A 14718-nucleotide genomic window follows, 5' to 3' on the forward strand; every position below is an offset into this window, starting at 1 on the left:
CGGCGTCAGTGTCGAAACGTGAAGCGGGAGCAGAGCGCTAGCCGGGCCGCCCAGCAACGGCAGTCGTCCGTTTGAAGCCCCAACGCTCATCAAAATAGTAGCCCCAAAAGTAGCCCAATGCGACAGCGTGAGCAGCAGCCGAGCGGCGGGTCAGGACCTGTGTCAGAAAAGGGGGGGGGAACGTTTCGCAAGTTTAAGTTAAACATTTTCAAATTATTATTATTCGTTAAAAATTAGACGCCCAAACGGTCCAAAGTCGCACCGCTGAGCGAAAAACCCGCCCGATTGGGCGTGACGTGCTATTTGTTGGTACGGGCTCCCGCGGTGACGGTGCGTGGTGGCGGCAGTGCGCGCGGACCAACTGTCCGGAGTCTTCGTGCCCCGACCCCATACACACATACACACACACACACACACAGGGCAGCCTGGTTCCTCCACAGGAGCACAGTCACTACACATCCTTTGGTGCCCATCACTGAGCAAACGAGTTTCACCTCTACTCTATTATTATTAATAATCATCATTATTAATGATAATCGTTATTATTAATTTTTATTAATTATTATTAATTATTATCATTAGTTATTATTATCATTAGTTATTATTGTTAATCATTATTATTGATGTTATAATTATTATTGTTATTATTAATATTACAATTATTGTTATTGTTAATATTATTGTCAACGTTATTAATATTATTAATATTAATACTTATTATGATTAATTAATAATATTAATAATAATAATAATAAAAACAACGCAAAATACTGCAGATGCTGGAAATCTGAAAACAGAAGTCGCTGGGAACACTCAGCAGCATCTACCGGGGAAAGGAAAGTGAATGGACGTTTCGGGTCCACGACCCTTCGTAAGAACTGCAAATAATCCTTGCATTGGATGCAGCGCCTGATCACACATTCGGGACGTCTCAAAGCACTTCACAGAATAGACTCGAAAGTGAATTAATAATAATAATCCTTGGATTTGATATAGTATTTGATTAACCGCTGAAAAGCGATCCGCCAGTCGACTAACAACCAGGTTCCTACTTACTGCTAGGTAAACCGAGGCCAGTGGAGTAAGGAAGCTTGCCCAACACTTCACCCTGCCGGGAATAGAACCCAGGTCTCCCGCTTGTGAGGTGAGTGCTCTAACCTCTGAGCTACAGGACTCTGCTGTAATTAGAGAATTGACTGTAATTTGGGGAGCTAAATATTCACAGACTTATCACAACTTATTTAATTGTTAGATAGAGGTAAAATAGTGGGTAGAATAGGTAAGCACATTGTCCTACATCTCAGATCTGATCAGAGTGTAATGTCGTAATTTCTTTCATACCTTACAAGCCATTAAGGATACAGTACTTGCAACAGGAATGAGAAATGAGAAGGTACAGGGATTATATCACAAGGCAAACAAAGGAAGAATGGGTCATGGTAATTCTCATAATAATTACACCTCCCCCAGTGGTTTATTAGTTAGACCACATTTCAGTATTATTTCATCATCTCTGTATACTTTGAAGTAAATATGTCCCTTATTTATTCCTTTATCCACAACTGTTTGGGGGACTCTGCTGTGGTAATTGGCTTCTGCGTTTCGTCCACAAAACATACAGTCAATTTGTGGAGTCCAATGCTCAGTGGTTAGAGCACTCGCCTCGCAAGTGAGAGACCTGGGTTTGATTGCTGGCAAGGCAAAACATTGGCAAGTTTCCTCACTCCTCATGTGTTTACCTAGCAGTAAATAGGAACCCGCTTGTTAGTCGATCGGCGGATCGCTTTTCAGGTAGTATTAATTCCTTCAAAAATATAATGAAGTGGTCACTCAATCCACGACTGTTTGTGGGACACTGCTGAGCGCAGTCGGCTGCAGTGTTCCACCCACAAAATATATAGTCAATTCACTTTACAGTATATTCTGTGAAGCGCTTTGAGACATCTAGAAGACGAGATAAGGCACTATATCAAATGCAAGGATTATTATTATTATAGCTATAGCAGTCTCAGAAGTAACTCATAGCTCTGCAGAATTCTCTGCATTTGTATAGGTTTTTCAGATTTGTTAATATAGGTTGCTAGGCAATAGGCATCAACAGTTTGCATATGGTTGGCATTAAACAAGTGCAAATTATTGTCTGTTGCAGTGTAGAGACCAGAATTGCAGATATAAAGAATAATGGCCAAATGTTTCTTTTTAACTTGCAATTCCATTGGTACCTTTCAACTTTTCACACAGAATAACAAAGTACTTGATAGGTTTAAATGAAAACACTGAACAGCGAAATGTTAACGAGATTGATCAAAAGCATTGCAGATGTTTTAAGGGGCTTTTGAAAGTTGAGAGAAAGGAAGCAAGGCAAAAGGATTGTTTTATCTATAATTCATCTATGAGGAGCTATAGAAATTGCACATGTTCTTCAGCAGTGTCGAAATGGTCGAGAATAAAATAATGCTTACATTTGGTACACTTCAGGTCATCCCAAAGCACTTCACAGGATATATTATAAAGTTGAGATGGACATGACAATATTGGAATGAAGTCAGACTAGATGATTCGTTAGAATGGTATAGTTGAAACCCTCCAAGACATTCAAGGTGTAATATAAATGTGTGCATGTGTATCAAGTGTCAGTTTAGCTCACTCTTGACTCTGGGTCAGAAGGTTATGGGTTCAAGCTCAAGTCCTACTTGGGAACTTTGAGCTCATTGTATTAGTGTCAGGGATTATTACATAAATGCAATTTAAGATTACAAATAATTGGGAATATTTTCAATTTCTTTTAGTATTGCATTTTCATATGGTTGAAAGGCAGCATCGGCCTTGAAGTTACTCTTACCACTCCACCTCTCAACAAAAAGCAAGTTTTGTAAAAAAAAAAGGACTTGACACTCCTGTAACTGAAGGAGCAGCTTGATTGTATGTACTAAAACGATACACTGTTTACAAACTATTCCTTACTGCACTTTCTTCAACCCATAGATTTCGTTCAAATTGACATCATCAAGTTGATGATCGTCAGTCAATGTAAAGCACAATTGTAAACTGTAAAATGGGTAAGATAATTTGATTTGCCTTGAGATAAGGCAGTATACGTATGACATACTGCTCCAATTAATGAAACCTGTTCAAACAGCAGACAGGAAAGGGCCATGGCTCAAATTCCACTTTAAATACTTAGGATTCAGAGTATGATCTTCCGCATGGTATTTGAATCCTTTCTTGAACAGACATTTCAGAAAGCATTAACCTACAATTTAATTTATCCTACCTTGGCTTCATCTACAGATATTTCCATTTCAATAAATTGACAAAATAAATGTTTGCTTAATCCACGATGGGTATGAAATTTATAACCTGCAAATTCGTAAGTATAGTTTCTCTTTAAAATACAAATTGTCCAGGATGTCGATGAGTTTTTGTAGTATCCTTACTGAAAGAGGGCTGGTATACAAAGTACCTCTCTGAACTAATTTTTTCTAGGGCTTCCCAAATGGGCACTGTAGGAAAGTATTTGATTTCTGGACTATATTTTGTAATAAGCAAAACAATAATCATATGAACATGACATGCATAGGCTGTGGAACTACTGTATTTAATAATAATATAATAATCCTTGCATTTAATATAGGGCTTTTCGCGTGTTCTAGATGTCTCAAAGCGCTTCACGGAATATACTGTAAAGTGACTGACTGTATTTGTGAGCGAAACTCGGCAGCCAATTGCGCACAAGAGTGTCCCACAAACAGTCGTGGATTGAAAATGACCAATTTATTATTGTTTTTTCTTTTGGAGGGATTATTATTTTATTATTGTTTTGTATTTTGAGAGATTATTATCAATTGTGTGGAGCAAGGAAACTTGCCAAAGATTTCGCCCTGCTAGGAACTGAACTCAGGTCTCTCATTTGTGAGGTGAGTGCTCTAACCATTGAGCTACAGGCCTTAATGATACATTTGCTTTAAAAAGTACATGGAAATGGACAGGACTGGAGATCACTGTGGCTTAAGTGAGTTCCAAAAATAAAAACTCACTCTTGAATATAGGGTAAGCCAGTTAATGTGTTTTTACTTAGTTGGGTAAAACTATTATATGATCACTGTCATATACTGACAACTCAAACACGAACCTTTCTAAATACCCGTGAACTCTTTTGTTCAAACGAGTTAAACCAAATTCATAATCCAGTCAAAAAAGCTTTTGTGTGCAATATCCTACAAAGAATCCTCTGTAATAAAGAATGAGATAATATATCACCTGCAAAGATCTTTAATTGAACTAGCAAGAAAACATTGCACAGCTTTGCCATGCTTTGAAAACAGAATTGAACAGACAGGTCGACAAGTGTACTCTCAAGTTATATCAAACCTGATTCAACATTGGAATAAGCAGATTAATGCACCCGTCTTCAAAAGTTTCAAATACATTTGAATTACATTCATATTCCACGTGCTTTTCTCAACAGTAGCTAGTGCAATACACTGACGACCCTGTGGCATGGCTAATTTGTGCTGCAGTTTGTTTTCATGTTTCAGTCTCACAACAGAAACCAAGAATTACTCTGTTATTAATTATTCGATATCAGAAGCAAATTGTAGAAATGCCTTGCCTACACACAAAATCCTCTGCACTAAGCACAAACACCGAGCTGCTTACAGCCAGACGTCCATTATCAAAACATTAATATGATCACTCAGCAAACCAAGAAAAATAAATTACAGCTGACAAGACTTACAATTGACGACTAAACAATTTATTTCAGGTTCTCCGCCTTCCCCGACACACAAACAAAAACACTTCCATTGCTTTGTAACAGATATTGGAGAAGTTAAATAAGGGAATAGTTTAACCATATATTGCAATAGCTGCAACTAAATACACAGACACATTTCAACAGCTTTAATACTCTGCTCTAACATGCATGATGGTTATCCCCTTTTGGATCGATTTTTGGCTGGCTCGCTGAAGTGCATTACTGTCCACTCAGTAAATACCCCCAAACTATGCTTTCATCCAAGTAATACACTTTTTGAAGCAAATCATATATTTGATTAGTTTTTAAGTAGCAGAGGTATGTATATCTTGGGTAATACTCAAAACATTGTAATGTAATTTGCCAATATTAAACTAATCATGTTATGTCAAATCTTAATCGCCAATAGATACTTATTTCTGTATATGCAACATATTGATATAGGCTATTATGGAAAGAAAACAATTGTGGCACACATTCATACACAGGGTCGGAAAATACATTTCTGGCATTTAAAAAGAGCCTATCAATTATGCATATTTGTTAGGGATGCAAGCATTGTTCAGCACGAACCACAGGTGAAGTACTTACACACGCACAGAAAATAATGTATGGATCTAGCTAAACTTGTACAGTGCGAGAAGATTCGGATTTGGTGGGCACGAAAAGTTGTATTCATTTTATATTGTGTTGATGAGAAATATTAAAAGCAATTTATACCTCAAAGAAATATTAACATCCATATGCCCAGAATTTAAAATCTTCAACCATAAGTGGGTTGTAAAAAGTAAACAAGCTTTCCTTCACCATACTGCTTGACTTGCAATTCAAAGATTCTTAGCACATTCGAGACCTACATTAGACACTAAAGACCATCAAATCTCACTTCCTGTACAATAATTGAAGCCATTGGCTAAGCTTTCTAAAAGCTTCATCATATATATGAGCCTTTGTTGACAGATACACATGCAGTTAGTCTCATTTCAAAGCTGTCTGCCATTAATTAGGAATGTCGGCACTGGTACTGCGGTTCCCATATTTGTTGTGGATGATCAATAGTACGATTCCCAGAAGAAAGCAGATGGAGCCAACAGTGATGTAAGCGATTCCCAAGAATGGATTCTTTCCCCCCATCCAAGAGATGGTACTCAGGATCATACGTTTCCGGCCTTCAAAGACATGCACTGGATAATCTGAACACAGTATAGGAACAACGTAGACTATTTTGATGCATTTAACATTGTGTTTAAACTTGGAGTATGTTTTAGAACACATCATTTGAGTTAATTTCAAGAGTATATCTTCAATACGGCTACTGAAACCAACTTTATATTGAATCGACTTCCAAGCAACTGAAATTTTGAAAAGGGACAGATATCTAAAATTACATTGTGCATCATTTCTATGCTGAGTATGGGCAGATAACCTCCACCCAAAATCAGTCATGCTACTCCATAAAAGAGCAGATGATACAAACCAATGCCATAACAGATGAATTGCCAGATCTTCTAACCCTGCACACACACATCTGACTTTTGCTTGAATGTAACTGTGCTGTGAAAATTCTGACTCAATAATTATCGATAGTGATAATTATTACACTATGGCAAATCGCTGCAAAATCAATATCTGCAAATTGGTTTGGCCTGGTGCAACACAGTGGGTAGATCTCAACAGGGTAGAATGTCCTGTGATAATTATTTCAATGTTCAACCACAGTCATTCTAACATGCAGATTGCATTTCAGAAAACGGCAAGACATGTTTCAGTTCCATCCTGGATTCCATGTTATATATTTTAATACCCTGGATCTATGCAAAATTTCAACACGCTTCCTTAGAACATAGTTGAGTTTCAGGCCAAATTTCTCAGAAAGGGGAGGTATGAGTTATGTCATGTGCAAGCCCACCTTGTATGAAAAAGAAACAGGTTAAATTCCTGTTAGTCAATATTTCTCTACTAGGATCACCCTTTCCATTAGGGCTTTGGTTTGGAGGGTTAACAGGAGCTGAGTAGGAAGATTCGCTATCCAGTGACCCAGGGTACTGCCCCTGCAAATCTTGCTGATGAACTGACATCAGCAGTCCCCTGGAGTACTGCTGAGCATGCCTGGCTCAGGGCTACCGAGACCATCACAGATAACTGACTTAATTCTGACATTCTATTGCCAAGTATGTTACCTTGGAGCCAGCTCAGATCCCACTTACCTCAATTCAAGTAGTCACTAGTGAGCCAGCCTCGCTCAGGAAGCATACTGAAAAGGCAGATTCCAATATTGCATTGCCAAGGCACATCACCTTGTAACCAGTTCAGCCCCAAAGAGATCCGGTTTACCCCTGTCCTCCCTCGTCCTCCCCCCCCAGGATACTATAATATTATAATAATCCTTGTATTTGATATAGCTATTTAGAGTTGACATATAATGAAGGATACTGTAGGCAACTTCTAAAGTATAATTTCCAGGCTTCAGTGTAGGAGTCATGGAGGTATTCTTCTTGATAAGTCTGTACAGTTTGCGAAATGTAGGTAGGGCTGCAGTACGCATCCAGACAATGAAATCTTCATTGATGAATCCATTGTTCATCGGATCATTTGGATCGAGTTCATACACTGGCTTAGGCCAGTTCAGAGGTTTTGAAGTATCTGCAATGCATTAAAAAAAATTGTATGTGAACATTTACTTATTCTTAATATTGTGTAGGTTTAGAACAGAAGCAAAATTATTTACATGGAAAGCTAATCTATGCTTCTGATAAAATAAGATAAAATGAATAGGTCTTGTTGTTCCAACGTGTTACATAATCTGAAATTCACCAATTAGATTAACTTAACCACTATGGAAATGAGAGAAAAGCAGACGGAATGTATAAAACAGTAAGTTTAACACCTCACGATCATGAATTTGAGATTACAAACAGGCATGAATGAAGGCCTTTTGAGACATTCAAAAATCAGTCTCCCAGATTACTTCTTCCAATTGCTGCATCAAATTGTTTCTTAACCATTCTTCCTAGTAACCAGTTCCAGGCAATGATTATCCTCTGCATAAATACAGTTGAGGCTGATGAACATAGGCTGCATCAAGGACAATGTGCAACCACATGGTTCGTATTCTGGAAGATGAAATCAAATAGACTGAAAAGTCTTCTTCAACCAAATCACCTGAACTCAATTTACAAAAAATTTATGCTGAATTGCAACATGAAATTGAATGAATGTAATTTAATTGAAAAGTGTTTTAATATAATGTTGAGAGGTAGGAGAGGTAGGTAATAATGTTGAAAATTAATGTATTGGCATATTCAGCGAAGCATTGTGTAATTAAAGTTAGTTACTAACTTGGCAGAAGAAACTTTCCTTTGCTGTGCAGAATATGCAAAAAAACTTCCATCATGTCAACACTGAAGTTGTTAATTTACCTTTAAAGACTATGGATAAATTCTGATTGCCAGGCGGATTCCTGAACTTCACATTCTTGTCTGTCCACCATGCAATACCTTTCTTGGTTAAAGTAATTTCCATCTTGGTGCCATTATCATTGTAATACAGTTTCAAAGTATCTGATGAAAAAAAATAAAAATCACTAAAAGGAAACACAGAAATATTGCAAAAATAAGCCTTTTACAATGCAGTGCAAACAGACTGAGCTTTGATAATTGAACTCGGCAGTTTTATTTTACGATTTATTGGGGTCAGCCGGAGAGTCTGACACATGCAGAAACCCATCACTGTGCTTAAGAGTATCCAAACCAAACTGAGAATTTCATGGATCCCACCTACACATGAAAATTTAGAGATAGACTGTTGGAATGGAATGCCGCTATCTCCCTGGAAGGACGCATTCTGCTTACTTAATCCCGGAAAGCATTAGGCGCAGGTTGGCAAGAGCCAAGACTTGCGAACCTCAGAGTGTGCATTGGGGTACTAACCAGCTAAAACCATACAGTTTCACATTGAAAGCACTGTCTGACAAGCTTACCTGCTGCAAAATCAATAGCAAATATCAAAGGCCCCAAATTCAACCAGCCTTAAAAACAATGTATTAAAATGTAAGACTGCAGAATTTGGGAAAATTTGTCAATTTTAAGGTTATGATCAGGTCAGGTTAAGAATTGGGGGCCTCAGGAAATTCTCTGAAGACCAAATGGTGCCTGCCGTAGTGTGAACGCTGCTTCAACAACAACAATTTGCATTAATATAGCGCCCCTCATTCAGGGTAGCATCCCAGAGAACTTGACAGTGGCACAGCACAACCCCAAGCCCGACAGAGGGGGAGGTGACCCTAGGCAAGGAAGGTCTTCAGGTGCGACCAGAAGATGGGGAAGGAAGGGGCAAGACAGAGGGATAGAGGAAGGGTGTTCCATAGTTTCAGGGCGTAATGGCTGAAAGTGTGGCCACCAATGGTGGAACGGAGAGCACAAGGGACATGCAGAAGGATGGAGCTAATCGAGCGGAGGCAACAGGTAGCGAGTGGGTTGGGGGGTAAGCAGGTAGGAGAGGTAGGGCGTGCTAGGGCTTCAACAAGGAGTCTGTAGAAACAAACACGTTCCATGAACACAAGCAGTGCACTCTATTTATGGTCAACTTGGAAATCTGAAAGTGCTGCAGTTCATCCAGAATAGTTTTATAGACAGCATCTGGTGCAGTTAGTTTTTACATACCGTTAAACAAACTGTTTGCAATGGCCCCACAAGGGGCAATGGGCTTGTTATTGGAAGTACGGTATGGTTCACATTCCTTGCTGGGATTCTAAGGGAGCAAAAGAATCATGAATTACAGGATTGTAGATATTATAACGCGACACAATGAACAATAACACAATATTTACTAAGGCAGTTGGGTGGAAGGAACAGTGAGACATTAAGGAATTCACCAATAGCAAATCAGAACAATAATGAATCCTGCCAGTAACTAGCAATGCATTAGGACAATTTGGAGGGAGTCGTCACAGACAACTTTGATCATAAAACTACTGAACCTACAAGAATAATTAGATAATATTCTTTCTTGCAATCATTCAAAAGTATTCATTATTCTTTACTTAACATGCATTCTGTGCTGCACGTTCAACACGTAGGCCTGTAAGTAGACATTTTGTGGCGCAAACAAGTTCCTTCTTTTACTCAATATTCCCTTTGTGCCTTCGGGACAATTACTGTCACCATTTGTACGAAGTTGTTCACCGAGTAAAATGTATAATATATTAAAAAAAGCTGCAAGTAAACAAATGGCTTCTAAAACTAGTTTCCCACATTTAAAGTTTCTTCTGCCAAGTTAGTAGCTAACTTTAATTACACAATGCTCTTTGCTTGACTTTGCTTACCTGTAAAGAGAGTGCATCGCCGTTAAGCTGGCTGTCATCTCTAGATTTGACATATCGACGATGGTTTTGGTAAAAATGCGATAATCCATAATACATGAACACATTTCCCTACAAGAAATGAAAAATCAGAATGAGATTTTTTAAAAGATTACGTGTAATATCAAATGGGTTTTCTAATGCAGTTATTGATTAACCTGTCTTGATTTTTTGTGGTTGTGGTGAATTAGGAACTACAGTACAGTATCCTCTTTATGGGAAGAGGAACTCATCTAGTATGGCTCAAGTCTAATCTATTATTTTGCCACTTAAAATAATCTTTGGGAGTCACTCAATGAAGTCACTACCAACAGGTAGCTGAGCCACACAAACCCATAACTGCCTGGTACTGGTAGTAGCAAGGCAGGAAAATGAATGCTACTATTGGCCTCACTACCTTGAGTTAGGGATAAGAAATCTGATCTATATCCAAATACCACCTTTGGAAAGCGAACATGTGTGTAAGAGTCAAGTAAGAGCAAGACTCAATGGTATGTTTACCATTTACCACTTGAACCAGTGGGGAGGGGGGTGTAAGGAGAAGCAGACATGATGTTCAATTTTAAAATAAATTATTTAAACTATATTGAATGAGGTTTTATATTTCCGGTTTATGCTCTTGGACCTTTCTGATACTGAAAAGGGCAGAAATATTGCAGCATAAAGACCTCATAAGGATGCTTCAATTTATTTGACCGTTTAAATTAGCTTTGAAGATGTTTCAATATTTTTGCATATTGTAAACCTGATCAATTTACTAAGTGTCAATAAAGTTTACACTGAAAGGATAAATTCATACCTCAAAGGGCTGATCCAAATTAAAATGAAGTGTACAGGTACAACTTGTGTTCCATGAGGCATTTCTAGTACAATGGTAACAAGGTTCTTCTGGAGTCGTGCCAGTATAATCAATCTGGAAAAACAAAATTTAATGTAAAGAAAGCAATACTGCATTACATAGCAATGAACTTTATAAACTTTATGAACATCCATCAGAGAATGACTAGAAATTCTAAAATGATTTACAAGATGGTCAGCTTTGTGTAACAGGTCACAAAAATACAGAAGCCTGACAAAACATTTCTAAAGCACAAAATTTGTTTCTGAGAGTTGGAGGAAAGCTCCATAACTACTCAGAATGGTATTACACACAACTCACAAAAATATCTATTGGAAACGTAAAGAATTCTTCACTTTTCCAGACAACAGAAAACAGATATAAAACAACATATTCTGTAACACTGCTGGATATCTTTTTGTGTTTAATAAACACTGGTACGTTTTTTGCATTTCAATGTCACTTTCTTGAAACTCATTCACGAAGATCATTAAAGCTCTTACTATTAAACTTTCAACATCTGTAATGATTACGATGAATAGCTACTGATGTTTTGGATCTGAAAAAAAGCCTCCCTATAAACATTTATTATTCATACGATTAAAACATGGCCTCAGTCACTGACAGAAAAAACTACCGTTCCTGCTTCGGATTACCCTCCAGTTAAACCTACAGAAAATTGCAAGTCGGAATACACTAGGTAAATGCAGTTCCTTACTGGATTCAGGCGTGGTTGCTAGTAATATATAAAAACATACTGTATCCAAATTTATTGTGGTTCAAATCTTGAACTGGGGATCAAAGAAACCGCACATTTCCAGAAGAAGGGAGGCGATTGTTTATTTTCACGTCACTCAGTGGTCTGAAAGCCAATTCATCCTTTCCAATGGACAATAATAATAATAATTCTTGATTTTGTTATAATACTAGCGCCTTATCACATAATGAAGACATCTCAAAGAGCTTCACAGAATATACTGTAAAGTGAATTGACTGTATATTTTGGGGGCAAAACACGGCAGCCAATTGCGCACAGCAGTGTCCCACAAACGGTCAGTCAGGTGACTTGTAGCAGCTGCTTATGTGTTTCAGTCATATTTTCCACAACATAACCTCCATTGTTAGTGGCTGAAAGCTTTATTTAAGGTAGTGGATTAGAAAAATCACAGGTTTACAAATAGGAGGCCCAGATCACTCCCACTGAACAGCATTTCTATGAATTTTTTGTACACAAACACTTCCTTTCCCACAAGCATTTCCATGACTTAATTTATGTAGTACATTTGCAACAGTGCTCCAGAGATTAATCAGCAGCATCAACAATCTTTTTTAATGAATTATTAAAAAGGGTTGTGCAGCAGTTGGATAAATGGTCTTATACCTCGGATTCTTTTATTCACAAAGCATACCTTTTAATATTTTTGTTGTCAGTCTTTTCTGACAAAAAAAAACCCTGTTGCAAAACTTAACAGTATCCAAACCAGATAGAGCTCCACACAGGCAAACCACCTATCCATTGAAATTTCTCATTGTCATTGTTTAGAATAGAGAGCGCACTCTTTCCCAGTGGGATGCACCCTTCTTCCCTTATTTCAAAAAGGTATTAGGCATTGGTTGACAAAAAGCTTGGAGATACCAGAGTGAGCGTGTGCTGGAGTTTAACCAGCTAAAAACACTTACTGTTGTGAACACTGTCTATCAAGCTTCCCATTGCTCATCCAGCTAGCTAGGATCACCCTATCTGTTAGGGCTATGGTTGTTTTTCAAACTTGCATTCGCCACATGATCCATATCAGAACAAACAAAGTGTTGCAATTGTGTTGAACTTAAATTCAAACTGGTATGCGCAAGAATTCATCTAGATGCATTCACGCGACGAATTGTTGCTGAAAGTTATGAAAAACTGGCTAATTCAACATGTCAAGATTTCCAACAAACACATTTAAAGTTAGTGATCATAATATTATCATAAAGACATGAAACACACTGCATCAAATTTGATTAGTTATTATTAGTGTTTGTGTATTGATGCAGTTTAAGTCACTGAAACCTCATAAGGTTTGCCATTGGGAGCAAATCTTGTCTGCTTCATTTTCACACCTGTTCCATTTCACCTTCGGCAGGTGAACTTTCAGCCACTTTGCCCCTCTCTGGAACTCTCTTTCAAAATCCCTCGGCCGCACTTTCCAAACCCCCTTTGGTTACACGTTCAATCCCCCCCCCCCACCCATCATGCCTCCCTCCTATTGTTATATAAACAAGCACTGGGGGGGGGGGGGGTAAAGAAGAGAGGGCTCCCCAGTGCCAACTCAAGAACAAGCAGAGGGCAATCTATCTGTATGTAGGGTTCTCTGCTGTTTCATGGCATGAGCCTGAATTACATACTCTCAGAGTAAATTCATTTCAAGAATTATTTTCCCAGCTCATCGACACTAAGACTCTCTTGGGAGAGGCTTACTCTGGCCCGTCGAATCCCACCAGTCAATCTCGCGGTTAACACCCCTTCCATTCCTTCGTCAAAACAATTATACACCATCTTGTGTTTAGCACAGTTAACACTGCAGATATGAAACCACAAGTGCATACAAGTGCAGTGAACTCGCCGCCGTGCAGAAACAACTCAATGCAAAACACAGTGAGGCCAGCACCCCGACGGTGGTGCGGGGGGCAAGAAGGGGAGAGGTAAACAATCGGGTGTCCCAAGTGCAGTGGATTAAGATTTCCTCTTCCCCAGTACATGGCATCTGCAGGTTCTGCCTCCGGGTTGGCACCTGTCAGACTGCCACCCCCTCCCCCCCTCCCCGCCTTAAACTCACGGCGGAACTCAAAATATACAGTTATAACCCACTTTACAGTACTTCCTGTGAAATGCTTCGAGACGTCTCGACACTGTGATAAGGCGCCAACTATATCAAAGGCAAGGATTGATTATTGTTATTTATTATAACTGTAGACAACGAATTCCCCCTCTCCCCCCTCCCCCCCCACATACACACACACACTCCTCCTCAGCAACTGCCAGGACCGAGCTGAGCCTGCGGGCGGGTGTCGGGGTAACTGTGCAAACAGTGGGTTCAGACCTCCCTCCCTCCCTCCTCCACGGCCTCGCTTCTCACCAAAGGCCGTCTCCAGGCACCCGGGGCTCGGTGCTGGGAATGCAGGACGAGCCCGGGCCTGCCGCTAAGTGTCAGGAACAACCGCACGGCGGACGGTCGGACATTTCCTCTCCCGGCCCCGGGGAGGAGCCGCTCACCTCAAACTCCCTGATGTTGTTGGAGGTGACGAAGAGGCCGATGCCGATGGGGATGAAGACTAGGCCGATGATGAAGAAGGCGGGCAGCACGGTGCCGGCGGTGAGGATGGGCTGCCAGGCGGGCAGGCGCTGCTGCTTGAAGGCCGTGTTGTCCGGCTTCTTGCTCCGGTGCTGCGTGTCGTCGTCCTTGGCCGAGTAATTGGTCGCCATTTCGGGAGGAGGAGGGGAGGAGCAGGGCGGCCGCTCGCTCGCTCGCTCGACTTCCTCTGCTGACACAAGCCGAGCTCCGAGAAGACAGTGACCGCCCTCACTCACTCACACACACAGAGAGGAGGCCGGGGCTCCCCTGCTCGCCCTGGCCCCGGGGCCTCTCACTCTGTCACTCCTCTCCCTCTCTCACCGCCGCCCACAGAACCCCCCGGAGCCGCTCGCGGTTGTCAGGCAGTTCAACGGACAAACCGACAACCGGCGCGCGGGCGCGCGCGCATCCCCTCACGTCATGACGCATGCGA

At 40.1% G+C, this 14718-nt stretch overlaps 1 protein-coding gene across 1 annotated transcript; it reads right to left on the minus strand.

Moving 5' to 3' along the window:
- Window positions 1–4256: 4256 nt before the first annotated feature.
- Window positions 4257–14718, minus strand: LOC103174819 (cell cycle control protein 50A). The gene is made up of 7 exons (XM_007887386.2): window positions 14207–14718; window positions 10915–11028; window positions 10080–10187; window positions 9418–9505; window positions 8176–8316; window positions 7190–7399; window positions 4257–5949 (listed from the first exon to the last, which is right to left on the minus strand). Exons 1-7 carry the CDS (start codon window positions 14414–14416, stop codon window positions 5756–5758), a joined length of 1065 nt encoding a protein of 354 aa, XP_007885577.1. The 5' UTR covers window positions 14417–14718; the 3' UTR covers window positions 4257–5755.

This window comes from Callorhinchus milii, unplaced genomic scaffold (genome assembly GCF_018977255.1).
Source record: "Callorhinchus milii isolate IMCB2004 unplaced genomic scaffold, IMCB_Cmil_1.0 Scaffold3, whole genome shotgun sequence".
NCBI lineage: Eukaryota > Metazoa > Chordata > Chondrichthyes > Chimaeriformes > Callorhinchidae > Callorhinchus > Callorhinchus milii.

Bases quoted from the DNA above. Each gene is read 5' to 3' on its own strand.
- LOC103174819 (XM_007887386.2), bottom strand. From the start codon at position 14,416: ATGGCGACCAATTACTCGGCCAAGGACGACGACACGCAGCACCGGAGC. The intron at 10,188-10,914 runs GTATGAATTTAT...CATTTCTTGTAG, and splicing joins ATTTGGATCAGCCCTTTGAG to GGAAATGTGTTCATGTATTA. The intron at 8,317-9,417 runs GTATGTAAAAAC...TTTTTTCATCAG, and splicing joins TGCAAACAGTTTGTTTAACG to ATACTTTGAAACTGTATTAC.